Source organism: Periplaneta americana, chromosome 14 (genome assembly GCF_040183065.1).
Source record: "Periplaneta americana isolate PAMFEO1 chromosome 14, P.americana_PAMFEO1_priV1, whole genome shotgun sequence".
NCBI lineage: Eukaryota > Metazoa > Arthropoda > Insecta > Blattodea > Blattidae > Periplaneta > Periplaneta americana.
The window spans coordinates 152,738,399-152,759,096 of NC_091130.1; the positions used below are offsets into that span (position 1 = coordinate 152,738,399).

A 20,698-nucleotide genomic window follows, 5' to 3' on the forward strand; every position below is an offset into this window, starting at 1 on the left:
CTATATATTATATAGATATCTATGTACTTGTTGGAATGTAATATTTTAAACAATTTTTGTAATATCAGTGCAAATGTAATGTACTCGTAATGTAAACGTGGTGCTACAACGGTAACATATAGTCCACAGAAATAGAATGTAGTTAGTGTGTATTGGAATACCATAGCACATGGAGTATAGTGAGAATTCAGCGTGTCTTCAGACAGGAGTTTCAACATGTTACACCTACTGACAAGACCTACTGATGTGATACAATATACACCAACTACGTTCCGGATTTGTAGGAATTTATAACAGTTAAAAATAGGCAGGCAAAAAAGGAAAATAAAAACGTAAAAAAGGCACAATAATCTTTGAAAAAGGCATGATAAATTTTAAAAAGGCATAATATATTTTAGCAATAAATTTAAATTATATCAACGGTTTACTGAATTTAGGCATTGTAGCTAACCGATCTTATACCTTCTGTCACCCGACAATAACTGACTGTTCCTTCAGTGTTGCCAACCAAGGAACAAGAAATCCTCCTATATCTTATTAAAGATCCCCTAAAATTCAGAGAAACCCCCCTACATTTTTCAATTTGTACTCGAAAAAACCCAACAAAAATTAGCAAATGTGACTATACATACACAATTAAATACTGTACATACAATACATACATACATACATACATACATACATACATACATACATACATACATACATATACACATATATTACATTACATTATATAATTTAGAGATGGTGATGTGCTTATTTTCTTTATTTTTATCTACATTGCCCAATTATACCTGGTCATTAACGTAATTGTCCGGGCAATGTGTGATAATGTTTAAATTTTACCATAAGTGTACAATTATGTCCTAGTTTTTTGGTCAGTTATATAAATTACAGGCCATTAACGTTATTGGCTAGAAATAAATAGTAGTAATGGGACATGATGTTAATATTCGGGGAATAACGCTATTTCCCAATTTAATTCATTGCCCGTAACATATACATGACATACATAACATGCATTACATAAAATACTACAAAACATACATACATACATACATACATACATACATACATACATGCATACATACATACATACATACATACATACATACATACATACATACATACATACATACATACATACAATAGCCTACACAATACATACATTATATACATACATACTCATTAATCAGTGATGACAATATAATAACTTAAAATTCTTTCTTATATTTTTTTGTTATGTGAATTGTTGTAATAAAATTTTTATTAATTATTTAGACATAAATAGCTTATATACATTACATTAAATACAACATATATATATATATATATATATATATATATATATATACATTACATACATCACATGCATAAAGTACATTACATACATACATACATACATACATACATACATACATACATACATACATACATACATACATACATACATACATATATACAGCCGACCTGGTTGGCGAGTTGGTATGACCAAGGTTGCGGGTTCGATCCCGGGCCAGGTCGATGGCATTTAAGTGTGCTTAAATGCGACAGGCTCATGTGAGTAGAATATACTGACATGTAAAAGAACTCCTGCGGGACAAAATTCCGGCATATCCGGCGACGCTGATATAACCTCTGCAGTTGCGAGCGTCGTTAAATAAAACATAACATTTTACATACATACATACATACATACATACATACATACATACATACATACATACATACACAGTCGACCTGGTTGGCGAGTTGGTATAGCGTTGGCCTTCTATGCCCAAGGTTGCGGATTCGATCCCGGGCCAGGTCGATGGCATTTAAGTGTGCTTAAATGCGACAGGCTCATGTCAGTGGATTTACTGGCATGTAAAAGAACTCCTGTGGGACAAAATTCCGGCACATCGGCGACGCTGATATAACCTCTGCAGTTGCGAGCGTCGTTAAATAAAACGATAACATTTCAACATTTCACATAGATTCAATCGTTCATTCCCACGTACACATGCGTACCTATCACGTCGGTCCACACAAATAGACACATACAGGCATATTCGAATATCCTCTCAACACCCGTAAGTAAACACATTCCCTCTCATGTGTACAAACATGCATCGCAAGTGTGCTGGCGTAAATGCTCTCACACATTCTTTCCCTCGCAGACACGTGATGGTTTCTAATTGGGTTTGTTTGCTGGAAATGAGGCCATGCATAGTGTAGTAAACAGGCAAACATATTATATTGCATGACGTTCATCTAGTCGCATTGAACAGATGCGTTGAATACGGAGGTGGAAGACCTTTGGTTACCAGCTGATGAGTTTTCGTGATCGTTAGTAGACACCGCGAAGTTTACGACAACGGTATCGTTCAACTTATCACGTGTACTCCGTTAGCCTTTAAGGGCCGTATTCATAAACGAGACTTTGGATGAAGACTTCCCAAAGTCGACTTTCGTAGTAAAGTTTAACTTTGTTAAAAGTCCTATTCATAGACAATACTTCTGAGACTTTGACTTTGGTAAGTCGAGATTTGACGATCTTGTTCTAATGTTGGCAATCAAAATCACTGCCTTCTAAACGAATTAAATTAGTAGATAGTTGAAATTGCATAGTTCGATTAATTAAAATGTGTCTCAGTGAAACATACAGCAGAGTCCGTATAGGTCAGTTTCTATCTGATGCTTTTCCAATTCACTGCGGGCTAAAGCAGGGAGATGCACTATCAGCTTTATTTTTTAACGTAGCTTTAGAATATGCTATTAGGAAAGTTCAGGATAACAGGCAGGGTTTGGAATTGAACGGGTTACATCAGCTTCTTGTCTATGCGGATGACGTGAATATGTTAGGAGAAAATCCAGAAACGATTAGGGAAAACACGGAAATTTTACTTGAAGCAAGTAAAGCGATCGGTTTGGAAGTAAATCCCGAAAAGACAAAGTATATGATTATGTCTCGTGACCAGAATATTGTACGAAACGGAAATATAAAAATTGGAGATTTATTCTTTGAAGTGGTGGAAAAATTCAAATATCTGGGAGCAACAGTAACAAATATAAATGGCACTCGGGAGGAAATTAAACGCAGAATAAATAGGGGAAATGCCTGTTATTATTCGGTTGAGAAGCTTTTATCATCTAGTCTTCTGTCAAAAAATCTGAAAGTTAGAATTTATAAAACAATTATATTACCGGTTGTTCTGTATGGTTATGAAACTTGGACCCTCACTTTGAGAGAGGAACATAGGTTAAGTGTATTTGAGAATAAGGTGCTTAGGAAAATATTTGGGGCTAAGAGGGATGAAGTTACAGGAGAATGGAGAAAGTTACACAACGCAGAACTGCACGCATTGTATTCTTCACCTAACATAATTAGGAATATTAAATCCAGACGTTTGAGATGGGCAGGGCATGTAGCACGTATGGGCGAATCTAGAAATTCATATAGAGTGTTAGTTGGGAGGCCGGAGGAAAATAGATCTTTGGAGAGGCCGAGACGTAGATGGGAAGATAATATTAAAATGGATTTGAGGGAGGTGGGATATGATGGTAGAGACTGGTTTAATCTTGCTCAGGATAGGGACCTATGGCGGGCTTATGTGAGGGCGGCAATGAACCTCCGGGTTCCTTAAAAGCCAGTAAGTAAGTAGGTTATTATAAAACTTTTTTTTCGCCTCTTTTGTAAATTTTATTTCGGTTGGTTGCGACATTTTGTCACACTACCATATGTTGACGTTGGGAATTCAGAAGTTTGTAAATTATTTGTCTCATTTTTTGTGTGAATCTTTTCCACTATCTTATTTTAGAAAATTGCAGAATTACAAGTAACAATTTTACTTAATTTTTGGTGGGTAATAATGTCAATGCAGAGAATTTTAATATTGTTAACACCTTCAAACATTTTCAAAGCAATTACAAATGTCACGGGCTTGAGTATGTGGTGGAGTTGTCCTCTTGTTTGTGTGGAGTATTTTCATTGTGACAGTGCAACAGTGGGCCTACAACTAATGGAATTATCAGCGTGTTGTGGAGGCTCTACCAGACTAGAGCCCATCAAGTGGATAACAGAAATGATAAATAAGCAATTTCATGAATTTAGCAGACTATTACAATATGTCGTGTCGTTATGTATCTTTGCAATATTCTAATCACGAACCAACTCGAAACATAAATTGTTCTCGTAAAATTTATAAAAATACAAGCGGACAAATGTTCATTTCTCAATCAAATTTATGAAAAAGACTAGCTCAAAGCACCCGACGTTGCCCGGGTTGTCCCTTTTCCTCCTTTTTTAAAAATTAAACTGGTTGTTACACTTTTCGGAAATCTCAGAAACTCAACTATACACTGGTGGCCATAATTCTGGAAACTTTTTGTTTTTGTATTGAATTATTATAACATCTGCATTGATTCACAGATTTATACAATCGAAAATGTTACTCGTGACTGATCCGTTAATTATGGGAAGATCTAAATATTAATTTCAGATTTCATTATTATTTCTCATTATATCCTGTATTAATTATTATTAATCGACAAATCTGTCTCACATCTCTTGGACTTACTTCAGGTTTTCTACCAGTCCTAGGTGTTGTTTTACAATATTTTGTGGATTTGTACTTCTGCCATACCTTCTGGACGCCAGACACTGTAGCACCATTACCAAGTTTCCTTGCAATTTCCTTGAATGTATAACCTTCTTCTCGAAGTGTGACTGCCCTAGAACGTTTCCAATCCTTTCGTGCATCCATTGTGATAAAAGGATCAATAAAATTTGTTGTAAAGCAATCAGGTGTTACCCTAACGAAATCTTAAGTCAGACTAATAGAAACACACTAATAATGTCCATATTTTATGCCAACAGTGCTCAACAATGCTTCTACTGATCAACAATAATCTTAAAATCAACAATGGACCAGTTTTTATTACGGTAAATAATGGGAAATTATAATGAAATCTGAAATTAATATTTAGATCTTAAACGACAAGAACATAATACATAGTAATGATTATTTATTGTTAAAATATTCAGGATTTATTGTAATACCTTTATTACAACCCCAAAATTAACGGATCAGTCATGAATAACATTTTCAATTGTATGAATCCGTGAATCAATACTGAATGTTATAATAATTCAGTACAAAAAAAAGTTTCCAGAATTATGGCCACCAGTGTAGACAACCAAAATGAATTGTCTTTAATAAGCTTTCCTCATCCACCAAGATGAATCTCTACATAGCGTCACTTAAATGAATTAATGAATTTCTTAGCCAAATGCTTGAAAAGATTAATTAAATTTAAAACAACTGCAGATCAGACAACGAAAGAAAACATTTCATCACGTGCCTTACTTTCAAATGTTTTTTTTTAATTTGTATGTATGTATATATATATATATATATATATATATATATATATATATATATATATATATATATATATATACAGGATGTTTCGAAAATACGGGGCATAATTTCAGGTATGTATTTCCCACATGTAGACAATCAAAATAGTTCATTACAACATGTGTCCGGAAATGCTTCATTTCCGAGTTATGGCCTTCACAACATTGAAATTCACCGGAACGTTTTTCTTTCCGCAGGTCGTTGTCATTACAGAAGATGTTCAAAATGTCCACCTCCTGCTTGAATACAGACCTCACATCGATGTCTCATTGACCTGCGAACACGATCCCAAACTCCAGGAGTATTGCGTATGTCCTCAGAACATGCCACAATTCGATTCCGAAGGGATTCCAAATCAGGCACCGGAGACGAATAAACCAATGATTTTAAATGGCCCCACAAGTAGAAATCGAGAGGGTTCAGATCAGGTGAGCGTGGAGGCCAAGCAATTGGGCCACCTCTACCTATCCATCGATCAGGAAACCTTCGATCCAAGTACCGGCGAGCCGTACGACTGAAATGTGCAGGAGCGCCATCATGCAAGAAATGAATGATCAGTGGAGTTTCTTCTAAAACATGAGGTATGGTGTTTTCCAGGAAGTTTGTGTACGCCTGCCCCGTAAGTCTGTTTACAAGTACATGGGGTCCATCTAATCGATCACCAATGATACCGGCCCACATGTTGAGGGAGAACCGCACCTGGTGATGAGATGGAACAGTTGCACGTGGGTTTTCATACGCCCATACATGCTGATTGTGGAAATTTGTTCTGACATCTCGTGTGAACTGTGCTTCATCTGTAAATAATACTAAGGCAGGAAAGTTCGGATTTACACCACACTGCTGCAAGAACCACTGACAGAACCTAACTCGTGCAGGGTAATCTGCTGGTGACAACGCCTGTACACGTTGCAAATGATAAGGATAGAATTGATACTCTTTCAACAGTCTCCAGACAGTCGTATGAGGAACATTGACTTGCAACGCTACCCTTCGTGTGCTGATAGAAGGAGTCATGTTCACAGCCTCCAGAATCTCCTCCTGTACTTCTGGAGTTGTAGATCTTGGTCGTCCCCTTCCCAAACCAGGAGAGTTAAATTTTTCATACTCGCACAGACGGTAATGGAGACGTACAAATGTCTTCCTATCTGGACATTGTCGCTGTGGGTACCTCTCCTGGTACAAACGACGAGCCAGCGCAGCATTGCCGTCCGCCTTATCGTACATGAAGTGTATCTCTGGCAGCTCTTGATTTGAATACATGTCGCACAGTCTAACGCCTACACAACACTGAATGTAACCTTCGCCTCGGAATGAACTGTCAGAGTGCCCTCTTAATGTCTCCTTTGACGGCAACGACCTGCGGAAAGAAAAACGTTCCGGTGAATTTCAATGTTGTGAAGGCCATAACTCGGAAATAAAGCATTTCCGGATACATGTTGTAATGAACTATTTTGATTTTCTACATGTGGGAAATACATACCTGAAATTATGCTCCGTATTTTTTAAACAACCTGTAGCCTATATATCAAATGCAAAACTCGCCTTATGCAGGTGAAGTGATTTGTCAGAAAACAGGAAAAACCTCTGCAAGACAAACCGTAAAGATTTTGAAATGTATTTTAATGCTATCATTTGCTTACAAGGCCCTACATCTAACATGCATCATATGAAAAATCAGACACCAATATTACGACAGTGAAACACAATCTAATTTTGGATGGGGCTAGTTTTGCACTGTACTGTTGTGGATAAGACAAGTTTTGGTTGTTACAACATATGCTTTTATAAAAAATAGCTTTAATTCTCTCATTTACTATTCACTATCTTTGCTTCATAACATAAATGAATAACTTCTTATAATTTAGTGAAAATACACAGGGCCTCCTCTACCGATTCATCTACCAGGGAAGGTGTTTTCCAGATATAGGCAAACGATACATACAAGTGGGCTAGAACTTCATCATACATCAGCTACGTGTCTCGTCTTACTACCAACGGTACAGACACAACACGCTGTGTAGACTCACTTTCACTGATACGGTCGCTGATAGGAACTTATGGTGTAAGCAACAGTGTTGCCACCTAACTCAGAACAAATACATTTCTGGATATTCATGTGTAGGACCAGGAATCACTTTCCGAAGTTTGTCCCCAGACTTTAGAACCACGCTGTATATAGCTTTAAATTTTTTTTGAAGGAATAGGTAACAGATGCTAGACTATGTTGTTGATTTAGAGCTTTAAGGGGAGAGGATGGTATTTTTTGGTGAAAAATGAGTAAATTTTCAAAAAACAAAAAAATTCTTTAAAATACTCTGTGATATGTGTGGAATGCATAGCATAACATTTTGTAGGTATTTGTGCCCTTATCGGATGTTGAGTCGCCATTTTTAAACTTCCTGCGTTATGGATTTTTAAATCACGCGCCCATTTTTATTGTTGTTTCAGGTAAATTAAGTTAAAAAAAAATGTTTTCTTTAAAATACCCTTTCATATGTGTGGAATACAATGCGTAACATTTTGTGGGTATTTGTGCCCTTATCGAATGTTGAGGCGTCATTTTTAAACTTTCTGCGCTATGGATTTTTAAATCACACGCCCGCTTTTATCGGTTTCCAGTAACTTCATTTTTTTTTTGCTACATTGCCAGACAAAAATGGATATAATTTCTGAACTGTTAAAGATACATGCATGAAATTTAGAACATACATTCTTTAGACTATTAGGAAACTTTTCTCTGTAACGGAATTTTGTTAATTGATTTTATTTAAAAAAAAATACGTCCGTTTGTTTGCAAGAAAGGAAATCAGAAAATTGTTATTAAATTTTAATTGTTTATTTTACAAACGTAGGGACTAATATCAAAATTCTGTTACAGACTGTTTGTAGAAAATTGTTTTGCAAATACCTTGCAAAAAATTGTTTTAGTCTATCTTTAAAAACGGTTTAGATATATCGGTTTTAGTACAATCCTGCATTGGGTATATTTTTTTCAAATTTGGGTCACCAAATAATTTCTTTTTCAAAATATTTTTATTTGGTTGAGTTTCCACAGCTATGAGCTCTCTACACACAAAAAATTAATATTTTACACCAAATAGGAAAAAAGTTTTAAGAAATACCATTCTCTCCCCTTAAAACATCCCAGTAAAAATTATTAATTGAATATTTTACTATGTAAATGCTTTACGGTTGTAAAAAATATAATATATGCAAATTTGATATTATATTATCAGGTAATTATTAGCTATTTTAATATTCTGAATAGCGTTTTGTAAACTGTAATGTAGGCCTATGTGTTAAGCATGAAAAGTTTTTTTCATTTAGCTTTTATTGTAGCAGTGATTTGAAAAAATGAATTTCACTAAATGTTCGCAGCCAATGGCGTACCTCCCCCTTAATTTCTAAAATGTCTTAAATGTAATTAAAATTAATTTACTGGTTTTGTGTGTACAGTATGAATCATACGATGTCTTTGCATTTCATTCTACATCGCAGGTGGACCTTAAATTACGCTATTTAAAACAAGAAGTGTAAATGAGACGCAATGAAAGAAATGCCATCAAAATCTCACAGAGACAAAGAAAATCCTAGGTATTGTGTACATAAATTTTAAGACTTAAAAGAGTCGAAATGTATGTTATCCGCTTATCCAAGGGCTGTAAAATATAGGATAAATTTAGGAACTTAGGAAAGAATAAAATTCTGGTGGGATATTATGTGAATTAGAAGACTAAATATTAAGGGGAGGTTGGTACTTATCGCATGCAAAATAATGGTAAAAATACCCTATTTTAAAGTAGCCATAAATACAATAAAAATATTTTTGGCGGTGAAGATTGTACAAACCCTATGCCCATAATATTGCAGAAATATTAATAAATTTGGTAGGATGTGTTTTAGTATCTGTGAGCAATAATTGGCCAGAATTTTAATTCAATATGTGCTACAACAAGTGAAAGGAGTGCACCTAATCACAGACATGTAGTGAATTTATATAAAAAATATATGTTTAAATTAAAAAATTATTGCGGAAATGTAGTAATTATACACCTGGTAGCAGTCCTTTAATGCATGTCATTAAAGTACACCTATTCAATAAAGTTCAGGTTTTCGATTATTCTCGGATATGCAATCGAAAGACAACGAGGGAAACGTCACGGAGGCTGGAAATCCAATACTATCGCAGAAGGTTATGTTCTGTTACTATAATAATTAGCGTTAATTGTAAATAATATTCAAATAAATTCAATTTGTCATTTCGTTTTTCAATCCTAAATCAATTTCCAGGTTATATCAAAATTACTTCATGTTATTCTCTAAATTATATCAAGGTCAATGACATTATAGTTTCTCGAAAAAAAATCAATACTTTCGCGTCTGCGCACATCTCACAATTTACGAGCTATGCACAAGGTCACTTCCGATCTTCAATCAGATGCGAATAAAATGAATATTTCTGAATAATTTCAAGTTAGAAATATGGTCGCTTGCGCTCTTTTCATAAACAAACATACTCGCGTCTTAATTACTATCATTATAGGCTCGTTGCATAATGTACTATTAAGAGGAATTATTTACTATAGAGCAACCATTCTAAAGCTAAATATGTATACACACATCACTAAAAATTGAAAGAGCTTTTATAACTACTTAAAGATAGACTATTTTTAACATTATTTTGCATGTGATAAGTAGGAAATTCCCTTAATTTGGATAGATCATCGCAATAGAATAACAAAAAAACAGGATTTCAAAACAAGTTCTAAAACTACAGTCTATCCTACGAAGACTCTGAAATGGAGCAAGGGAAAGGTGGAAACAGGTAATGAAAATGGCACCATAACAGGATTCATAACAGGAAGAAGAAAAATAAGAGCTAGAATGTGGACAGTAAATTTAATTTTATTTCTACTGTATTTTTAAAGCTATACAACATTAAATTGTAACTTTGATAGAACCAAAGAAAATCGTTATAATTATTGATTCAAGAGAAAAATTATCTCGAAATTTTCCTGAGAGTCTCTTAAAAGTGCACAATCACTTCATTAACACTATAACATACATTCACTGTGCTGTAATTTAGTCTTTCACACTCCCTGTATCTCACTGTGGTCTGTTAACTAGGGTTCTCTTTCAATGAGGCGGAATTTCAGCGGATTTTCTGGAATGTATGTGGGGCAGATCTTGTAGCGGAAGTCTTCGTAATGGTATTCTACTCGGTACTTCCGGAATATCTGGAAACAACAATAATAAATATGTAAACATAAATACAAGAAACAGTAATAGATAGACATCGGCACAAATGTTCTCTTCACAAATTGTTTCTTATACTTTATAATTTTACGGCTTGCTGATGGTTGTGAAAGTAGGACACTAAAAGAATATAAATACAGAGTGGAAGTGAAATAATCCTGCAGAATATAAAACCTATATTACATTTTGTGATTAAATGCACGGTTAATTACAAAATGAAGTTGAAAGTTTCAGCAGTCCGGCAACAACGCCGTTAAGACAAACTCTTTCTTCTCGTAACAAAGTTGTAAGAGGTCAACGAACTCAGGTTTGTATCCCTACGCGAACCTCTCTCCTTGGCTACAACGTTGCAATCTGGTTGCATCGGTCAGTACCTTGAAATTAGTGGTTTTTAAATTAAATTTACACAAAAACCGTCCATGCTATTGGAATACGCCAGAGGGATAAATAATTCCTTATTAGATTTTCTATCGATATGGACAACTTACTCCCAGGAGTTACCGAATAAAAGGCTATTAAACATTATTTTTTTTTTTTTTTTTTTTTTTTTAGAAAACTATGAACTCTCCACCAATATGTTATTACACTTTTTGTTACATACAACATAAGCTAGTCGCTCTAAAAATCTGCAGAGTTTTTTCACTTCCACCCTGTAGAAGCAGCAGACTCTAGGGTCCTGGTGAGCTTTTGTGACATAAAGTTTTGGATAAGTTAAGTTATAAGTTGAGGACTATAAATTAAAAATTACGATGATGTAATTGTGAAGTAAAAATCTGAAAGTTAGAATTTATAAAATAGTTATATTACCGGTTGTTCTGTATGGTTGAGAAACTTGGACTCTCACTTTGAGAGAGGAACAGAGGTTAAGGATGTTTGAGAATAAGGTTCTTAGGAAAATATTTGGGGCTAAGAGGGATGAAGTTACAGGAGAATGGAGAAAGTTACACAACGCAGAACTGCACGCATTGTATTCTTCACCTGACATAATTAGGAACATTAAATCCAGACGTTTTAGATGGACAGGGCATGTAGCACGTATGGACGAACCCAGAAATGCGTATAGAGTGTTAGTTTGGAGGCTGGAGGGAAAAATACCTTTGGGGAGGCCGAGAGGTAGATGGGAGGATAATATTAAAATGGGATATGATAAGGGATGTGGGATATGATGATAGAGACTGGATTAATCTTGCTCAGGATAGGGACCGATGCGATGGCGGGCTTATGTGAGAGCGGCAATGAACCTCTGGGTTCCTTAAAAAAAACCATTTGTAAGTAAGTAATTGTGAAGTACAGTCGAGAGATTTTGGATAGAATTGATAGCTAGTCAATACTGCAACTACTTACATAAACCTGTAGAGAAAAATGGCCAGATTAGATTAGATTAGATTAGTTAATCTTTAATGCTGAGTCCATTCCTGAACGTATTGGTGTTGCCTCCGAACTACCTTTCAGTCACTCTTGTGTTCTCAATGAAGAGAACTGGTTGTCTGGTTGTCAAACCCAAGAACATATCTAGCCTTATCTATGACTTCCAGTCACACACGAGCTGATGTACTGTTTTGTCTATAGTTGACACCATCCGAAGGATTTATCCCCATATATATTCCCCTTTATATATTCCCCATATATATTCCCCTTTATATAAACGACGTATGCCCTAGTTCAGAACCTATAAATTGTCTATTAAATATACGAGGTCACTCAATTAGTCGCAATTTGAAAGGACAGGGACCTCTCAAATTGCAGATTTAGATTTCACGGCGCTTCTTCCGACGGCCTTCACATGCTTTGTCATCGAACAACAGATGACAGCGTCTCGCCATCCTAACGGCAAACACCAGCCAACTCTTCCTCTTCCCGTTCCGTGATCACTTGATAAAATCTCAGTCCCCCTCGCGTATGTGGTACCTAAGAGGTTACGTCCAATTTCGGCTTCCCCTTCAAAATTTTCTAGAGTTCCTTCAGTGGAGCAGCGTAACCCGGAGTGAGACTAGTGGCCAACAGGCTTGGAGCTCACATATTTAGTTTTGTACAGCCCCCAAACCCCTTGCAAGGACGCGTTTTGCGTACCTTTTAAATTTGTCCTCCCAATTCTCTTTCGATTTTTCGATTTTTTCGAGGATTTATCTTCTGTGATACCAATACTGTGGACGCTTTTCTTTGATACGCAGTTCACTGTTAGAAGATTGACAGTTCAGTACTCATTGATAATGCAAAAGCTTGCGTTTCTGTTAATTCAAATGTATGGGACACTAAAAATTTATAGAACGCCAGATGAAGTTATGATAGCTAGTCATAATTTATGTAGGAATAATTTAATTGGCGTTACAGTGGGATGTGAGATTTCTCCATCAATTGACATGCATAAAGAAGTAGGCAGAAATGTATACTCTACACATTCCTTCACATAATTTATATGAACAGAATAATTCAGCTTTGGGAAACATGGCCATCATGCAGGTATGAATAAAAGTGGAAATTTTCAAATTAAATAACTTACTAGTATTTGTTGATAATCAAATTGTCACAGCTGAGACGGAAGATGACCTTGAAGAGCTAGCCATAATTTATAACGTAACAGCTCTACTATTTCGGATGAAATTTTCAGCACGAAAATATATAGTAATGAAATTCACTGAAAGAATCGCCACTGGCTCAGCACAGGCGGTAGTGCGTTTGTCTGCTGTTTCGGAGCTACGTTCGAGCGTAGGTTTGATTGCAACTTGGGCTGAGATTACGTAGTTGGGTTTTTCCGAGGTTTTCTCCAAATGTAAAGCGAATGTCAGGTAGTCTATCGTCTCTGCCTCATCTCACCAAATACCATTTCCCTATCACCAATTTCATCGACGCTAAATTACCTAGTAGTTGATGTAGCGTTGTTAAAAATAGGACAAAAAATTTGAAAGATTCCAGTACGAAAAGGTATACATAGAAAATTCTACTATTGAACAAGCTGTTATATCTAGGAAAACAGAAGAAAATTATAACAAAATGTTATAAGAATGGAAAACGGAAAGATTGCCAAAGCAAATCTTGAAGTGTGTTCCAAGAAACAGAAATTAGGAAGACCAATTCAAAGACGTTTGGAATTAGATGAAAAGGAAACATTCAGAGTAACTAAGATGATAAAAGATACAATAACACTAAAACATTGACTGGCGGTATGGATAAACCGTGACAAGGAAACGAAATCACCACCAAATGTCACCCAGAAGTCCTGCATTAAATCTAAGAGATGTTACAAGAGGCGAAAACAAATGTATCTTGTCACACAACTTAGAGTCGACGTCGCGTTAGTCCGCTAGACGGCGTTAAAATTAAAAGAGCTGCGTCACATAAAGCAACGTTCCCTACTGGATAGAGCTGTTGCTTGCCCATCCTGTGCACTATTAAAGCACCACGGATCTCTAAACAGAGCTCACAGCGACGAATCTGTGGGACTGTCTCAAAGATCGAAAGAATCGCAATTATCGAGTACGCTGAGGCCAAAATCCTGTTTCTTAGGTATTCCTCATCATTTAAAGGTGTGATGTACACTAACATATCCATGTAACTCGTAAGTACAACTCCAGACTGTGAGGTCAGGACACCTTGCTGGCCAAGCGCGATAGGTCCAGCACGGCCAATCCACCTGCCTGGAAAGACACGAACTTCATGTGTAAAATAGAGTTGGGTCGATTCGTGAACGAATCGTTCATTCGAACGACTAATAATAAAGAATCGTAAGAATCGATTCGTAGTATGAACGAATCGTCGTTCAAAAGAATCTTAACGAATCGTCGTTCAAAAGAATAGTAACGAATCGGCATGATCGTTGATCGTAACCCACTATTCTATTTACCTGTTTGATGTAACCTGCCAACAGACATTTCCGAACCGTGCCGAATGCTCCCGAGCGAGAATAAAATCAAAATATTGTATTTGTTAGGTGTGACAAATAATGAACACGAACCTGAAATTTCCATAGTTAAATAGAGATGTAATGCAAGAATTGTACTTGATAAAAGGTTCAGTTGATAAATTGTAATTAAGAAACACTATCTTGGATAATTTTGTAGACTAATGGAGATCATGATGAATGGTTCCAGCCAATGAGAGGGAGACAATCCAATGTCTCTCCTCTTATGCCATGTATGCGAGAGATGTAGAACGTTTTTGTTCTCTCGAGGTTTGCAAAGTAAAGTGTCCTGCGAGTCGTTCGTTGACGATTCAAAAGAATACAGTAGTTGGAATCGCAGACTGGGAAGAATCGTGAACTCGTTGAGGATTCAAAGGAATAGTTGGAATCATAGACTTTGAAGAATCGTGAACGAATCGTTAGAATCGATTCGTAATGTATGACTGAATCATTGGAATCGACTTCTGAAAAAGAATCGTGTTGCCCAACTCTAGTGTGAAATGTGTAGGAGCCATCATGCTGCAATCACATGCGTTGCCTTAGAACCAAGGGAACCTCCTTCAGTAAAGGAGTGACGATTTCTTGAAGACGGTGCAGGTAGCTTTTGCAGTTGAGGCGTTCTGGAATTAAGATAGAACCAACCAGCGTACCAACTGAACAAACAGCATGTCCACTTCTAACGCCGTCTAGCGGGCTAACGGCTCAACACCGACTCTAAATTGTCTGACAATAGGGATATCTTATGCGAAGAGCTACCGCTAGATGGCAGGAGCGTTCCATGCGGCGCTACATGTTGTAGGGCTATGTTATATGCTACAGTTGATTACGTTTTCCCGCTTATTGGTTTTCTGTGCGTGTCAAAATTATATTTACAATTATTTTGTATAAACTAGTATAATTTAATATAATTCAATATTTTCTTACTTCATAGGCCTAATTTAATTTAATTTACAATAAATAATACCGTATACCTGTATAATGCTGAGCGATTCCCCGAGATGGGTGGGGAAATCTGCAGTATGCAGAATATAGATACGAGTAAATTGAATGTTCATGAACCTAAACGAGAACTCTGAGAACGAGATGAATGAATGAAAAAATATGAATTATTTCGAAGGTGAATATCATCTTTAATCATTAGTATTTACGAACGGTACTCTAAAAACAGGATATGCAGCCACCAATGTGGTTTTCTTTTTATAGGGAAGGGACTATCGAGATTGAATTTTCTGTATTTTTTTCTGTAGTTGCAGAAAGATCAAATGCAATTTTTAATAGCATGATATAATATGATCGCAATAGTATCACGATTAGTCGTGCGTTTTGTAGGTTAAGGACATGCAGTTTTGAATACTATGTAGGATGATTTTGAAAATTTGAACTTAAAACCTGGCTTTAATAATTAGGGTACAGTACATTAAAAACATTATTCACGAAATGGATTTCACTACGGATCGTCCTGGATAATAAACATCCCAGTTTATCGAGAGTTTACTGCAGGCGTAAACTTCGGAGACTCCTACAACTACTGCATATAATCTAAGCTAACATAGCTCGCTGTCGAGGTTGCATATGTTTTTATTAATTTTTCTTTTTCCTCTCCCAAAATGAAACTGTAGTCAACAATTCCTTACTTGAAGTACCGGTAGTTACTTTTATGTAATACTTTCGAGGAGCAATTTAATTACTTATATTTTTACTAGCTTATATGAAAGCAGCGAGGGCGAAGGGTCACTTTGCTAAAATGTACGAAGATAAATTGAAAGTGAACGGAAAATGGTATGATCTGGAGTTCTGCCTGAGGAATGAAGATCATCCAGAATTTGGACTAACGAGAAGAACGAAAGAGGACAAAGTCGACGTTTGCTACATAAGCGAAGGGAAGGAGCAGAAGAAAATCATCCCAATTTCAAGGACGGAACAAGTCATTGTCGCAGATCACATGGTAACAGGAGCGAATAGTAGTGAGTTCAGAAACCCACATGCTGACGTACGAGGAAGTGTAGAGGTGATGACACATCGAGAAGATAAGTGTAACGTGATCAAGCAGCGTAAGCAGATTCCTAGTCTCCATACGATGGCAGTAAGGTTAGCGCACTCCAGAAGGAATGCTGACAATAACGGAACAAGAAGCACAGGTGCTAGAAAAAAGGCGAGTGGGGATAAAAAGAGAAACCAAGAGTCAGGAAGTGATAGGGAAGAAAGTAGTGAAAAGATTAAGGGTGCGAGTGTGAGTGGAAATCTAGGAGGTGGAAGTGAAAGCGTGGGGGGGAATAAAAGAGGAATAGAAGAAGAAGAAGAAGAAGAAGAAGGAAATAGAAAGAAAGACAGAGATAGAAATAAAGCAGAGACAAGCAGTAAAGAAAGGTCAGAACCTGCGACAGCTGAGGATATAGCAATGTTATTAGATACAATTAAAAAATGTGGGGATATGATCAAAAAGTGCTAGTAAAGGGTAATTGTAATTGTAAATGATAGAGAAGTATAGGGGAGCGAGAAAGTGTATAAGCTGATGTGTAGAGAGAAATATAAGATTTATAGGAAGTGAGAGTATTGTGAAAGGATTAGGTGTAAGTGGAATAGAGAGAAAGTTGAAAGTGAGCGCAAATATGAATGAGTGAAAAGTGAAAAAGGGTTAAAAGAAATGAACAAGTGACAGCATAAAATTAGTACTGACATTTGAACGTTGGAACAGTAAATGAATATAAGAGACAGATAGGAGAAAAGGTCAAAGAACAAGTAAGGCAAATAATTCAATATGATAATTTGTAGAGAATAAGTGAAATTGAAATCTTAGTGAATAGTAGTTAGAGGAAAAAGGGGGTTTGAAAGGCATATATAAATTTAGATATATTACGATTAATGATCAAATAGAGAATAGCAAACGAAATGTAGGAGAAATACTGAAAGGGAGATTGAACAAGTAATAATAAAAAAAGTACATAGTTTAATTGGTAGAAGTTGTGTAGACATGTACTGCAAATATGTGTTACTGTAAGTGTTAATGGTGGCACCGGATACAGAAATGTGAGGTACACCATTACATGTAAAGAAGTGCTGTGACCAAATATATCAAATATCAAATATCAAATACTTATATTTTTAAGGTTTAAAGCATATATTCAGAATATTTCGGGACCTGATTGAAGACAAAAAACTTTCCCTGGTTTTTACTTGTAGGAACATAACAAAAATTTGCCGTTTTTAGTTGTTTTTAAGAGTATTTAATATACTAATACACAACGTATATCCTCAATGTTTATATACCGAAAAACAAATGCACACGCAAAGCGCATCCCTCAGAGTACACGTGCGCTATCTGTTGGTGCTAGTTCAGGATATCCCTATTAAATTGAATGTTGGGACTTCTGAGACACACTGTATAGCGTATATTTTAAGGCAGTAGAGTCCAGCCATACTCGCCTTGGACAGCAGTATCTGTAGCTCCGCCTCGGCGAACCTCCTGCCGATGCATGTTCGACGACCGTAACCGAAGGGCAGCGACACGAAGGGGTGGATCTTCCTACCGCCTGAGAAGGGACAGGACGCAGACTTCAGCCAGCGTTCCGGTAAGAAGCGCTCCGGGGCCGGGAAATGCTCCTCCAGGTTGCTGACCACCAAGTGAGGGAAGATCACGTGCGCCTGGAACACCGATAACACTACAATACAATAACGGTCTTACTAATAAAAACTCTATATACAGACATTTAACTGTCTTATACTTATACAATGAAGCAGTAATTAGGAGAGGGAGAGACCGATTTAATAACAAAGTGATATCTCCGTATTTTAGTTACTTGTATTCGCGGGGATGTTCTAGCGACTTGGTTAGAATTAGCTTCCCACGCAGGTGTTCGTCTGAGTCACTTAGCAGAATCGGACAGATTTACGGCCACCTTGTGCGGGGTTCTTATACAGGCGCTTTCAAACATAAAATCCGAAAGTTGGACAAGACCCGTGGGAAAGCTATTGCAAAGCTCGGGGTTTTCCAAAAGAACGGGGATTCTCGAAAAATCTACCAACTAATTTGATGTTGTGGGAAGTCCAAAGTATAAATTTAGAGATGACGTATTTCGCGCCCAATGAGAAGAGAGCTTGGTTCAGCTTATGAGGTCACTTTGGACCAATAGAAAATAGATTTTAGGTCGGTTAAATGACGTAGTTGTTAGCGAATAGGATAGTTAGTTTTAGCGTAGGATAGGTTTTTATAAATAAGGGTGATGGGGCGCGGAGAGCAGATCCCTTTTTCTTCGTGTCGGCGGCCCAACTTAATAGTCTTTCTTCCGGCGAAGACTCGATAGATAGAACTTTGTCATCGACGAGACTACTCGTCAACGTTTAGGAGCTTCGGTCATAGTGTATGGAACAAAGGATTGAAGTTATAGTATTGGACATAGCATATTCAGCGCTGCCATAGAGTCGATACAGAAGTGCGACCAACGATTGAATTACAAGTTCAGCCGGAAATACATACTCAAGGGTTTACCAAGTGAATACGACAATAAACTTATAGTTTTGGAGTTTACACTGCCTTTTATATAAGTAGCCGGCTTGGTATTATTCCCGACATCATCCTACACCACAACTGTACCTCGGCTACCCTGAGTGGATCTCACGCTACACCGAGCGTCGAAATAGGGTGGGCTGGCGCCCACTACTTAAAACAAAAAGAAATTTGCCAACCCTATTCGCGCTTCTCGAAGTACGAGTGCTGACGGCCGCGGACGTGCCGGCTGATACGAGTGAGGGACATCAGCCGCACATCACCGTCGATTGAGGACCACAACCGGGACGCATCCATCCACAAATGGTTTCCAACGTGTGGCCGCAATAACGACATCCACCCTCAAACGGAGGCCAACGTGGGGCGACATCAACCGAGACCACTCCACCCTCAACAATGAGTAGCTCGTTTATAAGTCGTGCATAAATTCCTTACTAATAATCACTACATACGTCGTGTATAACAGTATAACTGTTACACAGCTACGTCATAGTTTCGTCATTACTTCGTTACGAAAGGTAATAGATTATCTGAGGTTCTCTCTAGATCCGGTAGAGCGCTCTAGTGTGACGTGTTAAATATCGATAGTACAACTGGCTCTAATCTATTACCACACTACATTTGGTCAAAGAGTACAAGCTACAGCAATATTATTCTAATAATTCTATGATCTTTGGTTTGTTCTTCTGTGGTTACAAGGTAAACATCATCATAGAATGACAGTCGATACGAACAGCTGTTAGAGGGGAGGCCATTTTTTCTCTATATACAACGCTTAAACAAGGGGTTTCGTGTATATAACTACTGCAAAGCAATTCCCATTGTATAGTTACAGCCTGTTTATACGTCCATAGCTTATTCACGGTTTATTAGTAACGTTTTCTGTCTCAACTCTGCATAAGTCTCGTATAAAAACTATACACGGTTTATTAATAAGACTGTAAGTGAACAGTGCAACGTAAGTGAGACAAAAAGATCGCCGGGCCTTCCACTATGGTGATTTTGGTTCGATCTCCGTCTGGGTTATGAAGGATTTTATGGTGGAAAAATCGGGTGTGAGCAACATTCGTAAACGAATGGGTATTACGAAAAGACATTCGTGAACGGAGCAAGTAGGTGACCTCTGTTAGCTGTTAAGAAGAAAAACAATAAAAACAATAACTATGATCGTGTGCATTTTGCAGTTATGAAGATATTAACGTATCTGGTCGGATATGATTGTGTATCCCGTTATTTGTACTATAAATACAGTCTGACCCGTTTGAGTATGGATAACATTAATTTATTATTATAAATCTATTATGATAGCAAGAAAAATTTCTTGCTAGTTATATTATGATTAAAAGATGGGAGTTTCCATATATGACAATCAATGCATAATCTGAAAGGACAAATGAAAATCGTAGATGATTAAAATGGCTACTACAAATCAACAGCGGGCACAATGTGTTCTTTGGTATCCTAAATTTGAGAGTGTTAAAAGAGTTCAAAGGAAATTTCGACGTGAGTATGGTGTGCATAATGTACCTAAATACGATTCCATAATGTTGTGGTATCGAACATTTGTAGAAACAGGTTCTGTGTTAAAAAACATACAGGAGGTCGCAGGCGAAACCCAGTACGAGAAGCAGCTAT

General features: G+C 36.8%; 2 protein-coding genes across 4 annotated transcripts in view; one reads left to right on the forward strand and one right to left on the reverse strand.

Annotated features, from left to right (window-relative positions):
- Nucleotides 1–20,698, forward strand: part of LOC138713870 (GTPase-activating Rap/Ran-GAP domain-like protein 3) — an 878,969-nt gene that overhangs the window by 368,601 nt on the left and 489,670 nt on the right. The window lies entirely within an intron of this gene.
- The window catches only part of Cyp49a1 (Cytochrome P450 49a1), an 89,006-nt gene continuing 78,593 nt past the window's right edge, over nucleotides 10,286–20,698 (reverse strand). Inside the window, exons 10-11 of the mRNA XM_069846336.1 lie at nucleotides 17,983–18,201; nucleotides 10,286–10,642 (exon numbers count right to left, since the gene is read on the reverse strand). Of these exons, the coding sequence (XP_069702437.1) occupies nucleotides 10,529–10,642; nucleotides 17,983–18,201 (333 nt within the window). The 3' untranslated portion in view covers nucleotides 10,286–10,528. The remainder of the gene's footprint in view (nucleotides 10,643–17,982; nucleotides 18,202–20,698) is intronic.